Source organism: Ambystoma mexicanum, chromosome 3q (assembly GCF_040938575.1).
Source record: "Ambystoma mexicanum isolate Mex_15411 chromosome 3q, UKY_AmexF1_1, whole genome shotgun sequence".
In the NCBI taxonomy this organism is placed as follows: Eukaryota; Metazoa; Chordata; class Amphibia; order Caudata; family Ambystomatidae; genus Ambystoma; species Ambystoma mexicanum.
In genome coordinates, this window is record NC_090926.1 from 1,145,423,420 (window position 1) to 1,145,444,811 (window position 21,392).

The window sequence follows — 21,392 nt, forward strand, 5'->3', positions numbered from 1 at the left end:
TCAGTGAAATGACGTCCCTGGAGACCGCCGACCGCCAGGTCGTTCATGTGAGCTGCTCACCCTGTGAGGGAGGCGTCTGTCACAACTAATCTACGCCCATGGTTGACAAAAAGGTTCTCCTTTCATCACGCTCTCTCGTCAGGCCCACCACTGGAGACCTTGTTCGGGACCTGAAAGGCCCATCATTCTGCCATAGATCTGTGACAACTGGGATCTGAGGGCCCATTGAAGGGACCCAATTCTCAAATGGGCTTCTGACATGAGGAAAATGTTGGATGCCATGAGACCGAACAACCTCAAGAAATCCCAGGCCAGAAAATAATGGGCTCTTTGATACTTTTTGGCCATCTGTATAAGATGTTGAGCAATCAACTCCAGGGGCAAAGCTTTTCTCGAGGACAAGTCCAGGACCGCTCCAATAACTTGAAGCTTTTGAGAACATATCACACGGGCCTACTTGAAATTTGTAGAGTAGCAAGCTTGTGAAGGAAGTGCCAAGTGTAGATGAGACGATCTTGAGCCTGCTCGGGAGAGCACGCCCTTGTCAACCAATAGTCCAAGTAGGGGCAGTTGTGAATCCCTCCCCTCCTTTGGCTTGCTGCCAACACCACCATCAGCTTGGCACATGATAGTAAGCAACCAATACTGAAATCAAAGGGCCTAAAGGATCTGCGAAAGAGTAACCATCTCGAACAGGTCCTTCCTTAGGAACTTGTTCAAGCATCTCAGATGAGTCTGAGTCCTCGATCCTTTTTGAGGATTAGAAAATATGGAGGGTACCAACCTTGATTCATCTCTGCTACAGGCATTAAATCATCACACCTTTCTGAAAGAGGGTGATAATCTCCTGTAGGAGGAACGGATCCAGATCTTTCAAGGATTAGCTTCCTGCAGGATACTCCGGGGGTCTTTTTAGGAAAGCGAGGCAGTAGCCGTGAGCTACTGTCTGCAGTACCCAAGCTTTGGTGGTTATACCTCGCCAGCTCCGAATGACAAATAAGCCTGCCCTCCACCACAGTCCCGTGAAACAAGGACTCAAAGGGGTTTTCGTGGGGGTTGCTGAGGCAGAGGGCAAAAATGTAGAGGCAGAGAGGAGGCGCCTTACCTCCTTGTCTTCGTGAACAATGAGATCCTTATCTCTGACCTCTGTGTTAACTGGCGTCTTCCCCTTATAATTGAGGAATAAAAACAAAAAGCCTGACCTCTCCAATTATGTGAAGACTCCAGCAATTGTTGAGGCTGGCATATCGCTGCTCCCAAATACTTAGCTGCCACCTTGGATGCTTGTAATTTCTCCAAGCTCTCGTCAGCCTTGGAGCCAAAGAGCTGTGAGCCAACAGATTGCATGTCCAATGGCCGCAACTGTACATCAGGTGCAAACCTGCCTTTCTCTGCCATGTAAATGTCATAGCAACAGTACATGCTGCCATTGCTCTGCTTATGCAGTCCAAGGAATCTAATCCAGATTGAAGAGACTGGCACATGGCATCTTTGCCATCTTGAACAAGGTTTAAAGAGCACTGCTGCCAAAGTCGCTACATCCACAAGGTGCGTGTTTTCTTAGCAAGAGCGCAAGTTGCATTAATGGCCTTCAATGCCATACTGTCTGCAGAGAGCACACTCTTCCCCAAGGTGTCAAACCTCTTATCCATATCTGGAGGAAAAGTTGGGTAGGCTGCCACCTTGGAGGAACTTGGATCAATTGTGGCATGTCTATTTCCTTGTCAGATCTTTGTTAACAGCCGGTGTAGTATCCGATTTCAATTAATACCCTGGTTCTTAAAGCTGTGTGAAAAGGCAACACAGGCTCCCTCGAGTAGCAAAATCTATTTCTGGCTAGGTGTCCAAGCCACTAGCATCTCTTAGTGTCCACAAGATTTTGAACTCTGGATTCTTCCGCAATTAATTCTTCAGACACATTAGGAGTGCTGAACTCCAAGTGAAAAGGCACATCTCTCTCATCCGTCCTCTAACCTCAAAAATCAACCCCCAATGGTCCTGAAGAAGTCTGGCCTTGGCAAAGGCTTGAAAGACTTCTAAGAATCCTTTGAAGGCATTGATGGCTTCAAGGGCAACACTGGCTTCGACGGACCAGGTGCCCGCGCCTTCAAAGGAGTCGAGGAGAAAGGTTTTGTCTTCACTCTGAGGAGACAAAGTCTCCTTCGACGAAAGTCGATTAAACTTACTGCATGGGCTCTTAAGCGTGCGAGTTGTGGAGCCACCTTCCTTAACACCTCCAGCAACTGGAGACGAAAATTCTCCCAGTCAGCTCCAGATGCCGGCTTGCAGGGAAAGCTTACCTGCTGTCAGGTGAGGAGTCTGTGGAAGACTATCACGTGCGTTGGCAACCTTTCTTCAATGTTTTTTAATGCGAGCATGACAAAGACGCGTGACAAGATCTAGATCTCGAGAGCTTCAAACGTTTTGAGTGCTTCTTCACAGGGGGAATCTCAATGGATTCACCCGACGACCTCCGTTTGGAAGGGGTTGTTGAAGGACATTTAGAAAGGGGCCTACCTGCATCGAGCTTACCCTTCCTGTCCCTTAATGCCTTCACAGTCATTGACTGACAGGAACCGCAATCGGTTTTGTGGTCAACTCCCAGATACCAAAGGCAGATCCCATGTGGGTCCATAATTGACATTTTAGCTCTACAATCGGAACATCTTTTAAAACCAGTTGTCGATGTAGAGATCGTCAAAAACCTTTGAGATACCAAAAAACGCAGTGAGAACAAATAAATTTAAAATGCTGATGCGATGCACCCTCGGAAGTGTGCCAAGCATGCAGAAAAATGTAACAGAAGCGACAGGCTCTGCCTGAACTACTTATACCTGTGTCGAAGTCACGGCTGAGTACAGGATGGAGTCCGCTACTATGGAAAAAGGTTTCCAAAGCTGCAAGCAGACTTACGAATATATCAAATATGAGGAATACATGGGAGGACAATCCATTCAGGTGTTGGGTGTGTTTTGATGCAACCAAATGGGACTGAAATTAACACTGTGGCTTTTGCATCATTAGCATTGAGGGATGTGGAGAAGAGGTATTCGGCTTGTGTGTGGGGAACTGATTAGCTCAAGTAATTTGTCTGGGGAAGGTCGCCCACAAATGTGAGTTTCAAAGCTTCTTGTCAAGGTTTTTAGGGGGTTTGAATGGAGTGTCCAGAAAGATTGTTCGGTGAATAACAGGGATGCAGGGATTGAACTTTACGATTGAACACATTAATGGAAAGATAAATGTGGTGGTGGGTGCTTTGTCAAGGAATGTGCAGGAGTAAAAACAGCAGTGAAGAAGAGCAGGAGGGCGTGCATGGAGAAGTAAAGCGGAGGTATTTGTAAATGTAGTGATGATGCAGAAGGAGGCATGGCGAGAAAGCTTCATGGGAATTCATGAGATTCATGGGAAATGTGTTGAATTTGTGTGTGGTGGGTGGCCAAGTGGGAGATTTTGGCAGAATGTAAGGGATATCATAGGGTGAGGAGTAAACCGTGTATAGAAGGGGAATTTCTGGTTAGAGGTTAGACTTAGGGTGGTAGTGCCAGGAAGGCATTAAGGAGAAGACGGTGGAAATTGGCCATGAGGGGTATTTGAGGGTTGGGTAAGCCCAAAGTATTGATAATGCAAGAATCCTGGTGGCATGGGATGGATGAGGATATTGAGAGGATGTTGAGTGAGTGTCGGGAATGTAGTGAGTGTGATGCAGTGTTGATCAATAGGATGCCTTCGATGAAAGTGCCACCAGTTCCTGATGTTGTAAGGGATGTGGTGGCACTGATATTTTAGTGCCTTTGGCATTCAGGGGAGCTCAGGGGAGCTATGCAGTGCTGTTGATGGATGTTTTGTCTAAGTGGACAGAAGTATGTGTGTTTAGGGAAATCAGTGATAGGAAGATTATTTTTTTTATAAAACATTTCTTTTTAGTTGGCATGCAACTTTACAAAATAGTAAAATTAATTATTCTGTACATTTTGGTTTTATAATTATATTTTCAAAGGAAGGGAAAGGAGAGGAGAAAAGGAAATACAAGGAGATAATATGTAGAGGAAGAATTTCGTGTAGAGAAAAATTCATCAAAGGAAAATAACTAGGAAAGAGGATTTCGACAGACAATTATGTCATTATGCACTAGGTCCATTCTAAGTACCACTGAACATGATCTCAGGAGTATATACTAGATTGTCTCTCTTCTCCATCAGTCTTTGTTTATGGGTGAGCTGTGAAACGCAAGCACTATAATTTCCATCGCTCTCCTTTAGATACTCTGGGTTCGGTAATCGTCGAGTTGGAAAAAGGTTTGATTTTCAATTTAGCTAAGTATCTTATTGTTCCCAAGTTTATTGATATTTTTACTGCATTAAAACACCCACAGCTGTTGGTGGTCTATAAAACGATATTGGTTGAAGAGTTTATAAAAGTACTCATGGCGAAGGGTGCTTAGTTTTGTGCATTCTGTTATAAGATGCTGGAGGGTTTCGACTTTGTCAGGTAGCTCGCAAAATCGATGTGTTCTTCTTTTCGCCCCCTAAAAATCTTATTGATAACACAGCATTCGTCGGCCATAAATTGAATCTCAGACGCATTATTTTTGTAGGACATTCTTTGTTTGGGAATTTCTTTAAGTGTGTATGTGTACTGTGTTCATTTTCTTTGGGTAGAAATTTTCCATGGCGAGGCCTTATAGATTCTACATTCCTCCCAAATTGAATTCCAAGCTGTTTGCCAGCACTTTTCTTTTGCTCTAGTGGGGTTTGTCTTTAACAGCAGTGGGTCAATATCAGCTTCATGCCTATTGGTGAGGCAATATTGATCCCATGTTGATAATAATGTTATCTGCTTTTTTCCCAGCAGTCTCGCTATAGCAGGCAGCATTGTGTCTTGTTTTTTTTCTTTATTGATGCATTTAGTATATAGTGATATGGCATACCATATTATTGTTGCTTCCATTGGTATAGGGCCCAGCTCAATGTGGATTATTTGTATTGGAAAGTTTGGCAGTATTGGTAGAATTGCTTTCCAGAAACGCCCTTCGATGAGATCCCATTTTGGGTGTTTTTCAGGGGCTTTGGTGTGTGCTCCATATGTAACTGTTGCAACAGCTTTTTCCTTGTAGAATTTTATGAGCAGAATATATGAGTAGGACCCATATTTCTGGTGTATCTTTTTTGCCTGTGGGATTAATGACTATCTTTGCCTTGACCATTATTTTGTATTGAAGGTCTGTTTTGTGATTGTTTACATTGATCCCCATGTATTTATATTCGCTGGTTATTTCTACTATTTCTTTATCGATGCGCCATTTGAATGCTTTGGTCATTTTCTTGAAAGAGTACTCGTTTGCAACTTTATAATACTTGATTTGGCTATATTGATGGTTAATTTGTTCTGAACAGCAAATTGATTTAGAGCTCCTAATTGCCTTTGTAGGCCTATTGGGGTTCTATCGAACAATATAGGGCTTCGCTCAACCCTATAACTATGGGCCCCGAGGCATTACCTGACTCCGTAATGCCCCGGCGGCGAGGGGCATATTGCTAAGTATTTCTGATAGCTTTGCAACTCGCCTGGTATACTCCCCTGCCAGGTCTTTGTCATGTGTTTGTTTCAAATGCCAGGACTTTATACCACCAACACTGCATATATTGCTCTTGGCTCAGTATATATGTCTGCGGTAATGTTTGTAGCTTATTGGGGTTGATACCTTGCCTTTTCTGCATTCAAACAATCTTCTTGTAGTTTTATCAATGGTGTAACATTCAAATTGTCGTTGGCGCTGTCGCCACACCACCACAGGGTCCCCACTGGCTTTGGGATGATTCACCGGTTCTCTCCAGCGTCTCCGGACCGCTTTGTGCTTCTTCAGCTTGGCTCTTTCACCCACTTCCCATTCTAGAGTGTGCAGACATACTTCAGTCTTCCTTTGCGGCTCCATGGTCACACGCCTGCTTCCCTTCAGGTCCCAGAATGGAGAATGATGCCTCATCAAGCAGCCGATCGCCCAGGAACTCTCTCATGGTTCCCAGCGTCTCCACAGCACTTCCTGCTTGCGCACTGTGTTTCTCCATCCGTCTCGTCAGACTCCTGCTTCGCCACACAGGTACATGCCTTTCGCGTTCACGAGACTCTGCATAGGAACCAACGTGGTCTTCTGCACTGCCACAATCAGTAGTGTGGTTGCCATCTGTAAATGTCCTGTGCACAGGTAATTCTGTAAAAACAACTAGACTGCATGTTGTGCTTCAAGTTCTTGATACCTTGTACAAACTCCTTCATCCTCCTCGTCTCAGTACTTGGGTGATTCTGGGAGTTGGATTTCATGGGTGTAATTGGAGACATGGCGTTTAAATAGTTATTCTTGGTGATTTTACATAAAAGTACCTCAGAAGCAAAAAGAGCTTTGTGTGTTTAAGTCATAGGTGGGGGTTTGACCAGAAAACTATGAAGAGGTTTCTTTACACCCTCTACAAGGGGGAATAAGTAGCCGACAATAGGCTATTAAGGTCTTGGGTATTAGAGGGTCTTCCTCATGGAAAAGTGGAAGATACTGCGTTTCATCCAATTAAGTCATGACATCCATCCACGAGTTATCGCTTCCCATGTGATCCTCCCTCATACATCCGCCTCCAGGGTCAGGCTCAGGTACCGGCCGCCGTCCCCTGGTCACATGAGAGGTCACCACCGTGGAAACTGTGATTACTTCATTGTATTCATGTTGTATTCATGTTGTATTCATGTGATTACTTCATTGCATGCATGTTAACGCCGAGCATGTGTGGGTGATCGGGCAGGCCTTATATAGCCCAGAATCCAAAATGGCCAGAAAGACTTCAAGATCTCGCGTGAGGATGTAATCTTGCTGTATCTCGCTCCGGCAGCGTGCTGCTTTCCTTTATGTGCAGTGTTGGGCTCTGGTCTGCTCTCCTCCACTCACTCACCAAATTGCTCCATGTGGTCAGTGTCCCATGTGCATGTTTATCTCCTGTGTGTGGGGATATCCTTTGGGGGATGTGTCCTGTTTGTGGAAGTGTCCCTTGGGTGACTGAGTACCGCTGGAATTCCATGCCATAACAATAGCAACCCTGCAGCAAATACCTGATCTATTGTGTGCTACAGTAAAACACAGGAATCTCACCAAGGTGATAGGGCACCCTTGCACTGGTTACCAGAAGTGCATAAAAGTACCCCCAAAAGTAGGGGAGCTGAGCAAGGCAAGTAAAGCAAAAATACTTTACCTACCTCCAACAGTCAGCACAGTTTTCCAGACAAAGCAAAACGTTGGGCGGATTCCATTTAGGTCAATGAAGGGAAACCATTAAAAAGAAAATCTTTCCCAACACTATCCAATTGTGGATTGGATGTGCATTGGTGCGTCTAGCCCAAACCAGTCTCAAGCACACAAAGGCCTCTCTCCTTGGTTTCACACATGGCACAAGAATCACTCCAATACTCAGAGGCGGTTGAAGGGTTTTTATAGAAGAATCATAGGGCATCTTTCTCTCATCTCCAAGCACCGCTGACCTAACTCAGATGTCATTAGCCCATGGTTAGTATATACTGATTGTTTCACCCTCAGCATGCTAAGCTAAGGCCTTAAGGCAATTGGCCCTATGTTTCCTCCCTCCAGGAATTCCAAACTTTCCCTAGTCTAACCAGTTACTTTCCTATAGCGATATGGAATAGTGTCGTGCAAATACCCTCAAGCTTTCCTATCAGCTTTCCTCTTTTGTCTTCGCACCTCTATTTACTCCTTCTCACTACTCTTACGTATCTCAAATCTTTCTCACTCCTCCTGGTTCCCACCTCTGCCTTAGATCTTAGTATTTACTCTCACCTACCACTACTTCCTCTTCCACCCTGCTACTCACTGCTCCACCCTGTTACTACTCCAACACTCTTTTCACTTAGTACCACTCACTACACATTTACTCCTTACAATATCTAACACTTGCCACACTAACACACATTCACACTGCAGTACCACTTTCACTCGGTACCGAATACCCCACTTTCTCCAAAAAAAATCAACCACAAAATCCACCGCTCCTCCCCTTCTCGCCCCTTGGTCCAAAACCTCTACCTCTGACCTCACCCGAACAACCCACATCTACTTCCTATAGTACCCTTTTATCCCCCGCCTACCTGAATTCCCTCTTTCGCAGGCCAATCTGGCCATGTTTTCCGAGACCCCGTACATGGTAGAAACAGGAAATGTTACAAGTACTTTCTCCATGCGGAACTGCAATGACGGCACAGGAGGGCGAATTTTCAAGTTCATGTTATGGAGCTTTGTTCCTCTGGCCTCACAGGTAAGGCTGGGTATGGGCAGGGTTTGAATCCCCTGAGATGATCACTGGTGGTCTAAGGTGCAGAGAATCAGTGGTGGCAAGTCTTTGCTGGCTCAGTAGGGTGTTGTGCAGCTGTTGGCTACCACGTGATTTCACTTATAGCAGTGCTTTTTGACTACACGCTAATGTGGTATAACGGTAACATGGCTACCTGCTGAGTTGTGGCTTTCAATTTGTGTCTCAGTCTGTTGATATTCCTGGTACAAGGATTGCGCTGAAGGAAGTCTCTCTCTCTGAAACGCTTCCTTCAGAATTTCTCTGGGATTTTTAAAACAGACAAAGTCTGCCGAGTATTTGATGCGAGAGCCATGGCGTGAGACAATTGTTGACTGCACAGAAACAGGGGGGCTAGAAATTGGAATCCTCTCAAATGCCACAGTCCATGATAAACCCCCACCCACTGGCTAAGAGGAGTGCCCGTCCCTACTTCACAAGGCTGGAGTTGGGTTGAGCGCCTGCAAATCATGCTACCATATATGGCCATTTTGTCCCCTACCCAGGAGGATATGATATGGCATTTATAACGCGCCTATACACAAGTGTTTCAAGGCGTGACAAGGCAAGGGAGAGGAAACAGAGGGAAGACAGAACAATCCTACTAGGCCAGGTGACATTGAGATCACGCAAGTGCAGGGGGGTGCGATGGGAGGGAAAAGCGCGATGGGAAAAAGGAGGGGGCAGTGCAGTACATAGAATAACAGTAAAAATAAATAAAGACAGTAAATAAAGTGCGGCCAGCCGGTGACAAGTGAAAGTAGGGGCTGTAGGGATACAGAAACAGTCCCGGCGTGCATGGGTTTCCAGTGGGGCAATGCAGATATACAACTGGCAGGGGAGGGTACCTCGGCACGAGATAGGTGTAGTTTCAGATTCAGCCAGGAGATGAGCAGGGGAGAGGAGGAGAGAAAGCAGAAGCAAAGAGGAAGGTCTTGAGGTGCTTCCGGAACCGGAAATGGTTCTCCTCAAGTTTCAGAGAGGCAGGGAGGCTGTTCGAGGGAGGGCCCGCCAGAAGAAAGATCTACCACCAACTCGCTGCTTGGAGAAGCGACTGACCCTGAGGGAGTTAGAGGCGGATTAGCGAAGAGCTCGAGAAGGAAGATACTCAGGAAGGGAGAGTTGAAGGTATTGAGATCCCAGGCCCCAGAAGGCCTTGTGGACTATGCAGAGGGTTTTGAACTTAATCCTCGTCGCCACTGGGAGCCAGTGCAGAGATTTCAGTCCTGGAGAGATATGATCGGGCTTGAGGCCAAGAACAAGTCTTGCAGTCCTGTTTTGGATGAGTTGCAGGGGGCGGAAAGTAGACACAGGCAGATTTAGAAAGAGGCTGTTGCAGTAATCCAGCCTAGAGAGAACCAGAGCTCTGGAGACAGTGAGCTTCTGGGGGAAGGAGAGGAAAGGAAGATTATCTCAGAGGAGGTGCAGCTGGTAGTGCGACTTCTAAGAGGTGTCAGCAATGTGAGGAGAGAAGGAAAGTGTGGAGTCGAAGATGACCCCAGAGTTTTTAGCCTCACAGGTGGGAGCAGGAAGAGGGCCAAGAGAGGCCGGCCAGAGAGTGACAGGAAAGGAGGGAGCAGGTGTGCTGATGAGGAGAATCTCGGACTTACTGGCATTAAGGCAGAGATCATTGGCGGCACACCACTCCTAGATGGCGGACAGACAGTCCGAGATGAGAGAAGAAGAAGAAGAGGTGGCAGGAGGGAGCCTGAAAATGAGTTGGGTGTCATCCGCATAGTACTGAAAAATTGGAGGAGGTTTGCTAACAAAATCAGTGAGCCAATAAGAGTGGGATTAAGAACGAGGTTAGACAATTTCGCCATTACATGATATTTACCAAAAAGTGACAACAAAATATAAGGCTAAATAGAAATATGCATATATGCCCATTAGTAAAACAGGCAACAAGTCTTTAATGATAAATCAGACCACTTATTGCATATAAGACTGCCTAAAACCTCCCAATTAATGTATAGACATAACTGGTAGTGTGTTAAAAGTGCAATTTCCAAGCAGTATCATGAATATACATTTCCAAGAAATGGATCCCAAAAATAACAGTGTGCTAAACAGAAAATAAAGTGGCACCCTACCCTTTTTTATGCAACATCACAAATTACTTTTATACAATACCAACATTCTAATTCTGCATGTAAACAAGAACAAGAAAAGGTGGCTCTCACCCTAAAAGCCATTAAAAAGAGCATACAAATAAATATCTTTAGAAAATAAACAGACCTATTCACATGTGGAGTCTTCATTTCATAGATATTTACAGCCTTGTAGAAGCAGAAAATGGCACATGTACCATTTTTTGAGAGCTCCTGGATGACTCTGCTGTGTGCACTTATATGGCTCTTTACTGAGAAACAGATTTATGTAATTTGGCAATGGGGTTAGATAAGAGATGATTAACCCCTGCAACATAGTTGATTTCAGTAGCTCGCACTACAAAATCTGAATGACAACTGTGACAAATCCAGGGAATTCATCCCCTCCCCCCAAGGTGGAGCCACCACCTTTGGGACTAGGGAGGTGAGACTGCTGTGCTTAAGAACCCCTCTGGGACGGAGCAAACGGGATTCCACCGAGGTAGACCCCTTCAACCCCACCTAGGGGAGGTAATCCCGAAACAGGGATATGTGTTATCCTCTGTTGCCTTAGGAAACTTATAGATTTGTTGTTTTTATGATTGTTAAACTATATGATTTACCAGTACCTACACCAATGGCCTTGGATTCTGACCCTTTTCAGGCACTGTCCACATCTCAGAAGAGAGAACGGAGCATAAACCCTCAGCCACTGATTGTGTAAAAGAAAGACTAATTTAGTATTGCTACATGGAGAGAGGAGCCAGCAGAGCTGCAGACGCCAAGAGACCTCCTCCTGGGATGCATGGCAAGGAGAAGCCAGGGCATGCCCGGCAGGGAAGTTTGAAGCGCAGTGAAGTCTGCAGAATGATTAGCAACGCTGCCAAGACGCCGACCAGAGAATCTCAGCTCACGATCACCCCAAGCAGTGAACGCTTCAATGGTGCGAGCGGCATAACGAGGATCAGATGTAGAAGCTCTGCTGGAAGAGAGCGGTAAGGAAGCGCCAGCTCCGCAAGACGCTGAACACCGGGAAACACATCGAGGAGAAAAGCTGGTTCAGCCAACTGGAAGCCCAGACCAGTGGAGTACCGCACAGAGACAGGATATACGGGGTCGCCCCAGAGAAAAGGGAGGAGAGCCGAAAGGTCCAGTCAGGCCCCAAGGTGGGGTGAGAGACTAGAACCCACTAGGCAGCGAGAGAGCTATCAGGCCCAAAGGTGGGCTGAGGGACACCAAATACCTCATTGGTTGTGAGACCTGAGGCCTTAGGGAGGGGTAAAACCCAGGAGATAACTCACAGGAGAGATTATCACGAAGTTCATTGGTGGGAAAAACAAGAATAGCTGGTGTGGACTAAGGAACCAGGGGGATCCCAAAGATAGAAAAAAACAGACAGACAAAGTGCTTGAGAAAGACATTTGATATTCTGTTTTGAACTGTGATGCCTGGAAAGGAGCCCCTTTGTTTCGATCTAAGACTGATACACAATTCCAGGGAGGGGAAGCTTGAAGAGACATTTGTTCTTCCGATTTGAACTGTGCCACGTAGCAGGAGCCCCTTTGTTTTGATAAACATGAAGCTGGGGCTGGAAACTAGCCAACCGTCTTTCCTTTTGGGCTGAGGCCCTTTTTCTACTTGTTTCTAGTTAGGGACAGTGATCAGGTTAGAACAGGTTTTCTGGACGGTGGACTTTATTTACTTTGTAGGACATCCTGTCAAGCACTCCTTTAGACTCCCTACTTTCCTTTAGAAATAGGGCAAGAAACCTAGAGAGAGCATAGGTTTTTGGCGTTCTAATAAAGAACCTTTTGACACAAAAGGCCACCTCATCGGTTTCGTGATTCTAACTTACCACACAGCTCTTAAAGGATCAATGACAAATGTTGCCCATGTCCTTATGTGACGTGGCAGTAAATGCCGGCATGGAATGAGTGTGGAGATGGTGGGGACATTGTATTGTATTTGGTAATTTGGCTCTTTCCCCACTTGTGTGGCCTCAATGCGCTTTTTCAATGGCCAAAGCACTGGCATATGGGTTTCCCTACACAAGTTATATCATTCTCTCTAAAGTTTCTGCACACTGGAAAATGTCACCTATGCTGCAATAAGAACAATTTATATGATTCCATAACCTCATCTGTTATTGTTTTCAGAGTAACAATAAAATAGTCTTAAGTATAAATATACAGATCTTCTTCAATGTCTGATATGTGACTGCAATCGGAGTGCTTGCAAGAGAAATGAGATTGGACCGCTTTGATAGGTAACCATTCAAAGGTGTTAGAAGACTAACTGGTGCATCTTAGAACAAGTTGAGAACTGAATTTTATCTCCTCTCTTTTTTCCATTTCTTTCTGTGTTTTAGATCTATTAGGGCATGTCAGAGATTGGTGCTGGTACTATATAGATAACATCATGGGAAAAAAGATGTTTTAACTTCCCTAATGATATTCTGAATGACTAATCGAAGTGTTCTTAGTAGAATAGGATGGTTCCAAGTTCTTCAGCAATAACTTACAACCACAGTTACCTTTGATGCCAACTTTTAATTCGAGGATTTCCGGAGGAAAACAAGACTACACATCTGCACAAAGGTAGTTGGCCGAAGCCCTCAAAACCTCTGGGAAGATGCAAGTGAGCCCGAATTACCCTATAGTGTTTCACAACTGTTTAGTATCTGTTTGGTAGCTAGTGAAATTCCTGAACGGCTCCCGTTTAGATTATTTTGTCTTTTTACGGTGCATGTATTCCAAACCAGGTAGCAAGAAGGGCGAGGATGATACAAATAAAATTGGCAGAGAATAAATGGAAGACATGTCAGTGATTTCAGGAGCTTGCACACCATGACAGGGCCAAAGATCTGTCCCCGTCAGTGTGGGGTTTGGGATCCGTCTCAGCCTGGGGTGTACCTGGACAACGGAGCAGCACCCTGACCAAGCCGGCATCCGTAAACTGGCAAGAGACCCTCACACAACATGGAACATTAACTGTTACGTGCCGCTATTGTTGGAAAAAGGCAGTCCCGCAGATGAACAAGGGGTGGATTTAAGACCTTTTTCAATGTTTGCACAATTGTAATACATCCACAGGGAAAAGGGCAGTCTGAGGGAAAGCAGCAGAGGAAGCTAACCAATGGAGGGGGATGTAGGAGGATAAAAGAGAGGCGAGGAAGCTGGAAGGTGTGGCTTGCTCAGATGACCGCAAGGAAAGAGCAAGACCACCAAAAGGCCAGATAGAGGAAGAACGGAGCAGGGGAGAGGAGAATTGTTAAAAGATGTGTGCAAGTTGAGGTATTGGTTGGTGGGAGGGAGTGAGACTGGTGTGTGTGTGAAAGGTGTGAGAGTGCGACTAGTAAGGGGAGTAGAGTGAAAGAAAGCAGACTGGGGAAGTGAAAGGAGCGTAATTGAGGGAGACAGCGTACCTGTAGTAGGAATGTGGAGAGGGTAGTAGTAGTTGAGCGGCGAGGAGTATAGTAATGGTGTGGAGAGGGGCGTAGTGGTTTAAAGATGGCGGAGTAGAAGTATGTAGATGGGGAGTAGTAGTAGTGTGGAGATAGGGGAGAAGAAGTGCAGAGAGATGATAGTAGTGTGGAGAGAAGAGAAATAGTTTGGAGAAAGAAGTAGTAGTAGTAGTAGTGTGGAGATAGAAAGACTAGTAGAGGGGGGAGAGAGTAGTAGAGTTAGCTGTTAAAGTCACTAGAGGAACATTAGAGGGCCAGAAGAGTAAGCATCAGAGAGAGGGAGAGAAATGATGGGTGGAGTAGGAGGAAGGAGAGTAAGAGGAGATAAGGGTGACTGACATCTAGACCTAAGAGGAGGTATAGTCAGGCATCTCGGAGTAAGATCAAGACGGGCCCAGAGTGTCTGAAATACAGAAAATCTATAACCTAAGTCATCTTGATGACTTTATAGCTGAGCACAGCTATATTGGTCCCTGATGGAGACTTGGGTATGATATGATATGTTTATTTATATAGGGCCTATACACAATGTGTTTCAAAGCGCTTCAAGGCAAGGGAGGAAACAAAGGAAAATACAATGACATTCTTGCAGGCCATGAGCAGTAATGATGTGAAAATAACTATCGTACTTGACTTGAAGAGCTAAGGCATAGATAAGGAAAGGAGGGGGAGAGTGGGAAGGAAATGGTAACAGACAGGCAACTACCGTCCTAGGCCTAACATTTCTGGTAGAGAGGGAGAAAACAAAAGGAGAGGGTTGCAGAAAGGGAGGGGAGGAATAAAACAAGCGACTATCGTACTAGGCCTGATGACATTTCATATAGTGCTGGAGGAGTGGGGGAGGAAAAAAACAAGTAAGGGAGGGGGTGGGGGAAGAGACAGACGAGGTTGCTATCGTACTAGGTCCAGGGACAATTCTGATAGAGTAAGTGCATAGAAGAAAGTAAAGGGAGTAGGGGAGGAGATTTGAAAAAGGATAAAGGGGGCGGAGAGAATAGAGAGTAAGCAGTCAAAAAGAGTGTAGAAGCAAGAGGGGAGAGCGAATACAAATGCAGAAGTCACTAACACCACATAATGTTGCAAGCCTGGATAAAAGATGAAGATGGGAACAGCATGATTCTGCCTCTATACCTCTATTCTGCATCTATACTGCCGGGTAGATAAGGCAGTATACCTTTAGTCCTGGGTTAGGGAGGGAACGCTAATCTATAGACCAGAGAGAGGAACAGCCCTTAGAAAGTCTCTAATCCACAAAATCAATGGAAACACTTAATTGTCTTTGAGAGTTGGGGTGTTCTTAAAGCCACCTTTGACAACATACATTATAAACACCATCTGAGATGAACCCATAGCAAAAAGAGAAATTGCTGTCACATTTAGTAAACATGAATGGGTACCTTGCTGTTTGGAGAAGATCTTTTTTTGCCGTCGAAGCTTTGGAATTCTTTCTATGATTGGATTAAAAAACTTAACCTGAAATGAAGGCAGACATGAAATTAGAAAATTGAATAGGATTAGAACATTTAAGTACATACAAGGAAAAATGAAACTTCTCCTGCGCCTCATTCGCCTCTTTCAGCAAAATAATTGTAGACCATCTAAAAAGGAACCAGCACCAGAAACAGACAAGACTCCATTTTTGGCACTGCAAATCTACTCTATGGTATGGTATGTTTAATGTTATTTTTTTTTTGTTGTAAAGTGTGCTGGTGCCACCAGTGGTTTCCGTTTCTTTCTGTGTTTTTGATCCATTAAGGGCATGTCAGAGATTGGTTCTGGTACTATATAGATGTCATCATGGGAAAAAGGTTTTTTAACTTCCATTATGATATACTGAATGACTAATTGAAGTGTTCTTAGTGGAATGGGATGGTTCTGAGTTCTTCTGCAATTCATTAGAACCACAGTTACCTTTGATGCCAACTTTTAATTGGAGGATTTCAGAAGGAAAACAGACTACACATCTAGTCTCAAGTCTACTTTGAACAGATGTTAAGTTAATGACAACCCATTTTAATGAAAGTACATGTCTTCAGAGAGGAAGGCAAAGCACTCCATATTTGTGCATTAATCATCGAGAAAGCCCAACTTCCCTTAAGGGCCGGTCTGAATTTATGAATTACAAGCATTACGCAAGGTTCATCACTAGGTATATACCCTAAATCTCAGCGAAATCAAGAAGGGCCGTTCTTATTCAAAAACTTGTATGCAATACATAAATGCTTTTGAGACTAACAGTTGCTTCAGGAAGCCAGTGCTCTCTGGCCAGAAACATTCATATTGTTCTCAATGTAGATTAGACATGAGACGAGCTGAACATTTCTGTTTGACCTGAAGGCACATTGTAAGATATTCTGGAAACTCCAGGTAGAGGAAATTAGCACAATCCAATCTACACTTAATTACTGTTGATGCTGCAGTGATTCTAACCAAAGCTATTCGACAAAAGGAATGATTCGACACAAGAGTTTCAACTCAAAGTAACAAGCCACAGGTATTTCAGTGATTTGAGAGATCGAAGAAATCATGTTAAATTTAAATTACAGATTTTCACACTGGACGTGGGGGTTTGGGGGAGTGAGGATGTTGCCCCAACTCATTAGGCCAAAACTGTACACCCCTTGTGAAGGACCTCCAAATACAATGATTTTTATTTTATCTTCATTCAAGCAGTGAGTGCTCCTGCTTATTCAGTTAGTAATTTCCAACATGCGTGCTTTAACTCAGACGATTGGAACTCCTCTCTCCATCCAAACTGAAAGTGCTAGCCATCATCGGCATAGTGAGTAATTGGTAAAAAATAAGTCAAACTAACCCTCAAATAATTCTAAGGTTGTACATCAAAAAAGAGCACTGGGAATACAAATAAACCTTGCAGAACTCCACACACCAACAGGCATGGCTTTGCAGTGAAAGGGAAGAGGTGGTACAGATGATGTATGGTCCATTAGGCATGAAGAAAACCAGCTCAAGGCACTATACTGCATTCCACAGTCCTCCATTCAAGGCAGGATGCAATGGAATTCGGCGTTCAATGCTGCGGACAAGTCTACAAGTACCAGGCCTACTACAATTCCCCAATAAAGGGTCAAATGATGGTTATCCCAATCCACCACCAACACAGTTTCCATCATCAGTCAGGGAGCGAATACCAGCTTGAAGAAGATGACAAGCATCAAAGAATTAAGAACATTACGAAACTGAACTAGCAAAAATTCGTTTTTTCCTTCAATGTTGATCTCTTAATGTACAACACCTTAAAACAGTGGTCTTCAAACTTTTTTGCCCTACGCCCCCTCCCACCTCTGAGCAGAATTTGGGCAGGCCGGGCCCCCCCAAAAATGCCAAATGGACACTATGTAGAAATGGCTATGAACTGGTCTCCCCGCCACCACCTGCTAAAAAATTATTATGTTAGCACACACCTTTTCAAATCATATAGATTCCAATTTCACTCAGCATTTACAAGATATAAGGTGCAGGGGAGGAACAATGATACTGGCACAAGGTCACCTGAAATACTAGAAAAGAAAGACGGCACAAGGTAAGGACCTTCCCGTCCCCTGCACACTTTATGACGCTGAACATAACAGCCAACAATTTAGATTATAGACTCAAAAAGATATAGAAAAAAGTAAAAAGTGAATGAGAATATAGCATAACACTGTAATGTGATGTAGTTTAATAAAATATGTATCTTCATACAATGAGGCAGTCTAAGTGGCTGACGTGTTTCGGGGTGAAACCCCCCTTCTTCAAGAGCAATACAGAACTGGAAAATAAATGTACAAAAACAACCTTACAGATTACGTATACTCAAATAGATCAAAATGAACAGACTCTAGTGTAGCTTATGTATCCATACCAGACAGTCCATTGAGCCAACTGGATGTGATGAAGAGAAAAGTATAGACCAAGGTATAGCAAAGTATGACCCATGTGTCGCCTGCTATTAACATGCAGAGCATGCTAGATCCAAAGTGAAAATAAATGTATAATGCATGGCCTACCTGGCCCAATGACAAAGGCAGTTCAACGACTATAGATCAAAAAGAGGTCCTAGAAGCGAACACCTGAAGACAAATATATTCAAACAATACCAACAGTAGTGACTAACACTTATATTGACATGGCTAATCCCAGCCCAGCAAACGCCAAGATTGAAGTATACTGACCTGGTATATTCCTAGTAAAAACATTTTCCTAATCAAAGCTGAAGAGCAAAGTTTCCCAAAATCAACTCAAAACTTGAGCATGAAAACAATCTTCAGTATGGCTCGTACACTAGCAATGTAGCAACCCATTAAGTAATGTCGACTCCTAAGGAGCGCAGTGTGAACATTATTTCCCTACCAGTGAAAAGCCTGTAGATACAATAACCCATCTTTCCTCTGAAATTACAAATGAAGCCCCATGAACGGCACAAGCGCAGCGTTAAATGTAGTGTGTCCCAATGGGTTGAAGATCTTCACCATTTGAATATGTTATCCTCTTGCCATATCACACAAATTGTTATGGATACTTAAGCCACACTAGAGTCTGTTCATTTTGATCTATTGGAGTATAAGTAATCTGTAAGGTTGTTTTTTAACATTTTTTTCCAGTTCTGTATTGCTCTTGATGAAGGGGGTTTCACCCCGAAATGTCTCATCGACTTACAGACTGTCTGATTGTATGACGATACGGATAATATTAAACAATGACATCACATTATAGTGTTATCCTATATTCTCATTCAATTTTTACCTTTTTCTATATCATTTTAAGTCTATAATCTAAATGTGTGGCTGTTTTCTCCCCCACCAGCTCCCATTACAGTCGCTTGGCTGCTCACTCATCCCATTCCTACCCAGTCCCTGGGCTCTTCCCACCCCATCACAGACCGTGGGCTCTCCCTGCCCTGCTCCCACCACTATCCCAGTGCTCCCCGCCCATCCTGCTATCTCCACCCAGCAACCAAAACAGTCCGAGGGCTAGTGGGAGCTGGTGAATTTTTTTTTAATGGCGAGGCATAACAATTTCCCACAAAAATGCTATAGCGGGGCGTGGCTTGGACGGCCATGTAAAGGGACGTGCTCTTTGATGCGAGTGGAGGGTGAGGACACGGAGTTATAACAGCGGCGAGTGGAACAAAATGGCAGCAGAGACAAAGTGGACAACAGGGGTCACGAGAGCGCCGCTGCGTTTAGGAATGTAGGTCTTGTAAAGCCCCTGCATCGAACTCCGAGACCAGCGAGGCAGACCGTGGCGTTTGCCCAGGACGCGCTGCTGCTTCACTGAGGCACAATCTGGTACAATCTACGGACTGCACACTGCCGAGACTCGTCGAGCAAACTGGTAGCTGACGCTGGGCCCGCGGCGTAATCTGATCGAACACCGGCGGAACCCAGGAAGATAGATTGCGGCAGCGCACCAACAAGGTGGCTGCGGGCCCTGGGGCCAGCACGTACGAGCGGGCGGCAGTGGCTGCAGTTTTCACAGCGCTGCGGATTAACTCTGTACACACAGGGAGCTGGGAGAAATCCCATAGGGACAGACGAAACATCGGCGCAGGCCAGTTGTGTAGGCCGATGCGAGACATTTACTGATCCCCTGGCACTTAAAGCGGCCCCTCTGGGCCTGGGCATTGTGGGCCGGATGGCCTTGTGATTGCGGAAGAGGGGGAACAAAGGGAGTGCGGCGAATAGGTGAGCGCACTCAAGCACTGGCCACGGAAGGAAAACGACAGAGACCGGGCCACGACACCGAGAGTGTACGAGCACGTGGGAGGACACGGACCACTCTGGGCGCGAGGGAAGAGAGAAGTACACACTTGGTCTGTTGGGAGTGGTTCGTGACCACGCGGACCTTTGTGTGGAGGGAGGCATGGCAGGCTCTCGCCCAGTTAACATAGCAGGATGTCCTCTAAAGTGGTTAGACCCAGGATCAGACAGCCCATGATGGAGGTCTACGCCAGGTCGCCCCCAGATGCGGAGGGGGGCAAGAGCAAGGAGACCCCCACGGCAACGGCGGAGATGCCGGGCACGGTTCAGGAGGTGCTGGCAGCGATCGCAGACTTAAAGGTGGCCTGGGAGACTAAGTTGGGCCAGGCTATGAAAGAGCTGCTGGAGGGCCTGGACCTCAAGATCGGAGCGGTCCAGGTGGAGATGAACCTGCTAAGACAGGACGTGCGAACGATTGCGGAGTGCACTGGGGCCTTGGAGAAGGAGATGGCTTTGAACACGGAAGCGTGTGCCGCATACGGAAATGAGCTCCATGCCCTCGTGCAACGGGTGGGCAATCTGGAGGACAGAGCTGAGCAAGCAGATGGGCGCGCCAGACGCAATAACATCCGTATGGTGGGCCTGCCTGAAGGTATGGAAGGGTCAAACCCCACAGAATACGTGGAAACCATGCTCTTAAAGGAGATAACAGGCGGGGTGCTGACCCAGGGGTTCGCGGTTGAAAGGGCGCACAGGGCCTTGACAAGGAGACCGCCCCCTGGAGCCCCCCCCCGCAGCCGCTGATCGCAAAGATCCTGAACTATCGGGAGAAGATCCTCGAATTTTTCCAGAGGGGAGGAACGATTGAAAAGGGTTCAGCAAAAATCACGGCTTACCCAGACTATACGCTGCTTGTACAGCGTAGTAGGATGAACTTTGGATCGGTAAAAAAGAGGCTGAAGGAAGCAGGCCATCGTTACATGTTGCTCTACCCAGCCAAGTTGAAAGTGTTTTATAAGAACAGATCCCTTTTTTTTGAGACGCCGACTGTGGCAATGGATTGGCTGGATATGCAGGGCCAACCTCAAGAACCGGATGTCCAGATGGGAGCTGCAAAAGATAAGTAGCAAATAGCTGTGGCACCTAGGGTGACATGGCCAAGACATTGGGACTTGAATATAGAGTTGTATTAAGCTTGTGGGGGGTGTGTTGTAGGATCAACTCGCTGGACGCACCAATCCTAAAATAGACGACTGGGGGCTCCTAGGAGGCATCCCTTGACCCCAATAGTAATATACTTAGTTAGGTCACTGGTCAGAGGACTCGGATGAATGCACAAGCACTGCGATACCTGATAATGCTCCTGTAGATGACATGAGTGAGCCGGCTCTAGTTTGTGGGGTGGGAGGACGGAGAATTAAACTGTATAATATGATGGTTTGATGTTGGTTATGTACGTCCTAAACAGTTGTAATGTGTGTTATTTTGTTTGGTTTATTGAAAATAAAAATACATTTGCAAAAAAATATATATATATATGCTATAGCGACCGACCGCAGCATGGGAGCTCGAACCAATCAAGTGAGGTTCAGGCGGTTTTGCCCTCATGAATTTTTTTAAAAATAATTGCTTCAAGTGTTGCATTTTAGAGCATACTTTACAAAATATGGGTTAAAAGACAAACAGTTTGCAATTGGCTCTGTGGGGCCAATGGGGAAAGCATGGCATTTTTGACTGGACATCTATGATGGATATACAGTAAAAAAAAATACCATCTCTGTCCCCTGGGCTCCACAGC

The 21,392-nt window shown here is 45.3% G+C and overlaps 1 protein-coding gene across 4 annotated transcripts in view; it reads right to left on the minus strand.

The window, feature by feature from the left end:
- LOC138447689 (serine/threonine-protein kinase N1-like) overlaps positions 1–21,392 on the minus strand; it is a 1,645,716-nt gene that overhangs the window by 506,573 nt on the left and 1,117,751 nt on the right. For all 4 annotated transcript variants that reach the window (XM_069603962.1, XM_069603960.1, XM_069603961.1 and 1 more), the window contains one exon: positions 15,290–15,365. In XM_069603962.1, the coding sequence (XP_069460063.1) occupies positions 15,290–15,365 (76 nt within the window). The remainder of the gene's footprint in view (positions 1–15,289; positions 15,366–21,392) is intronic.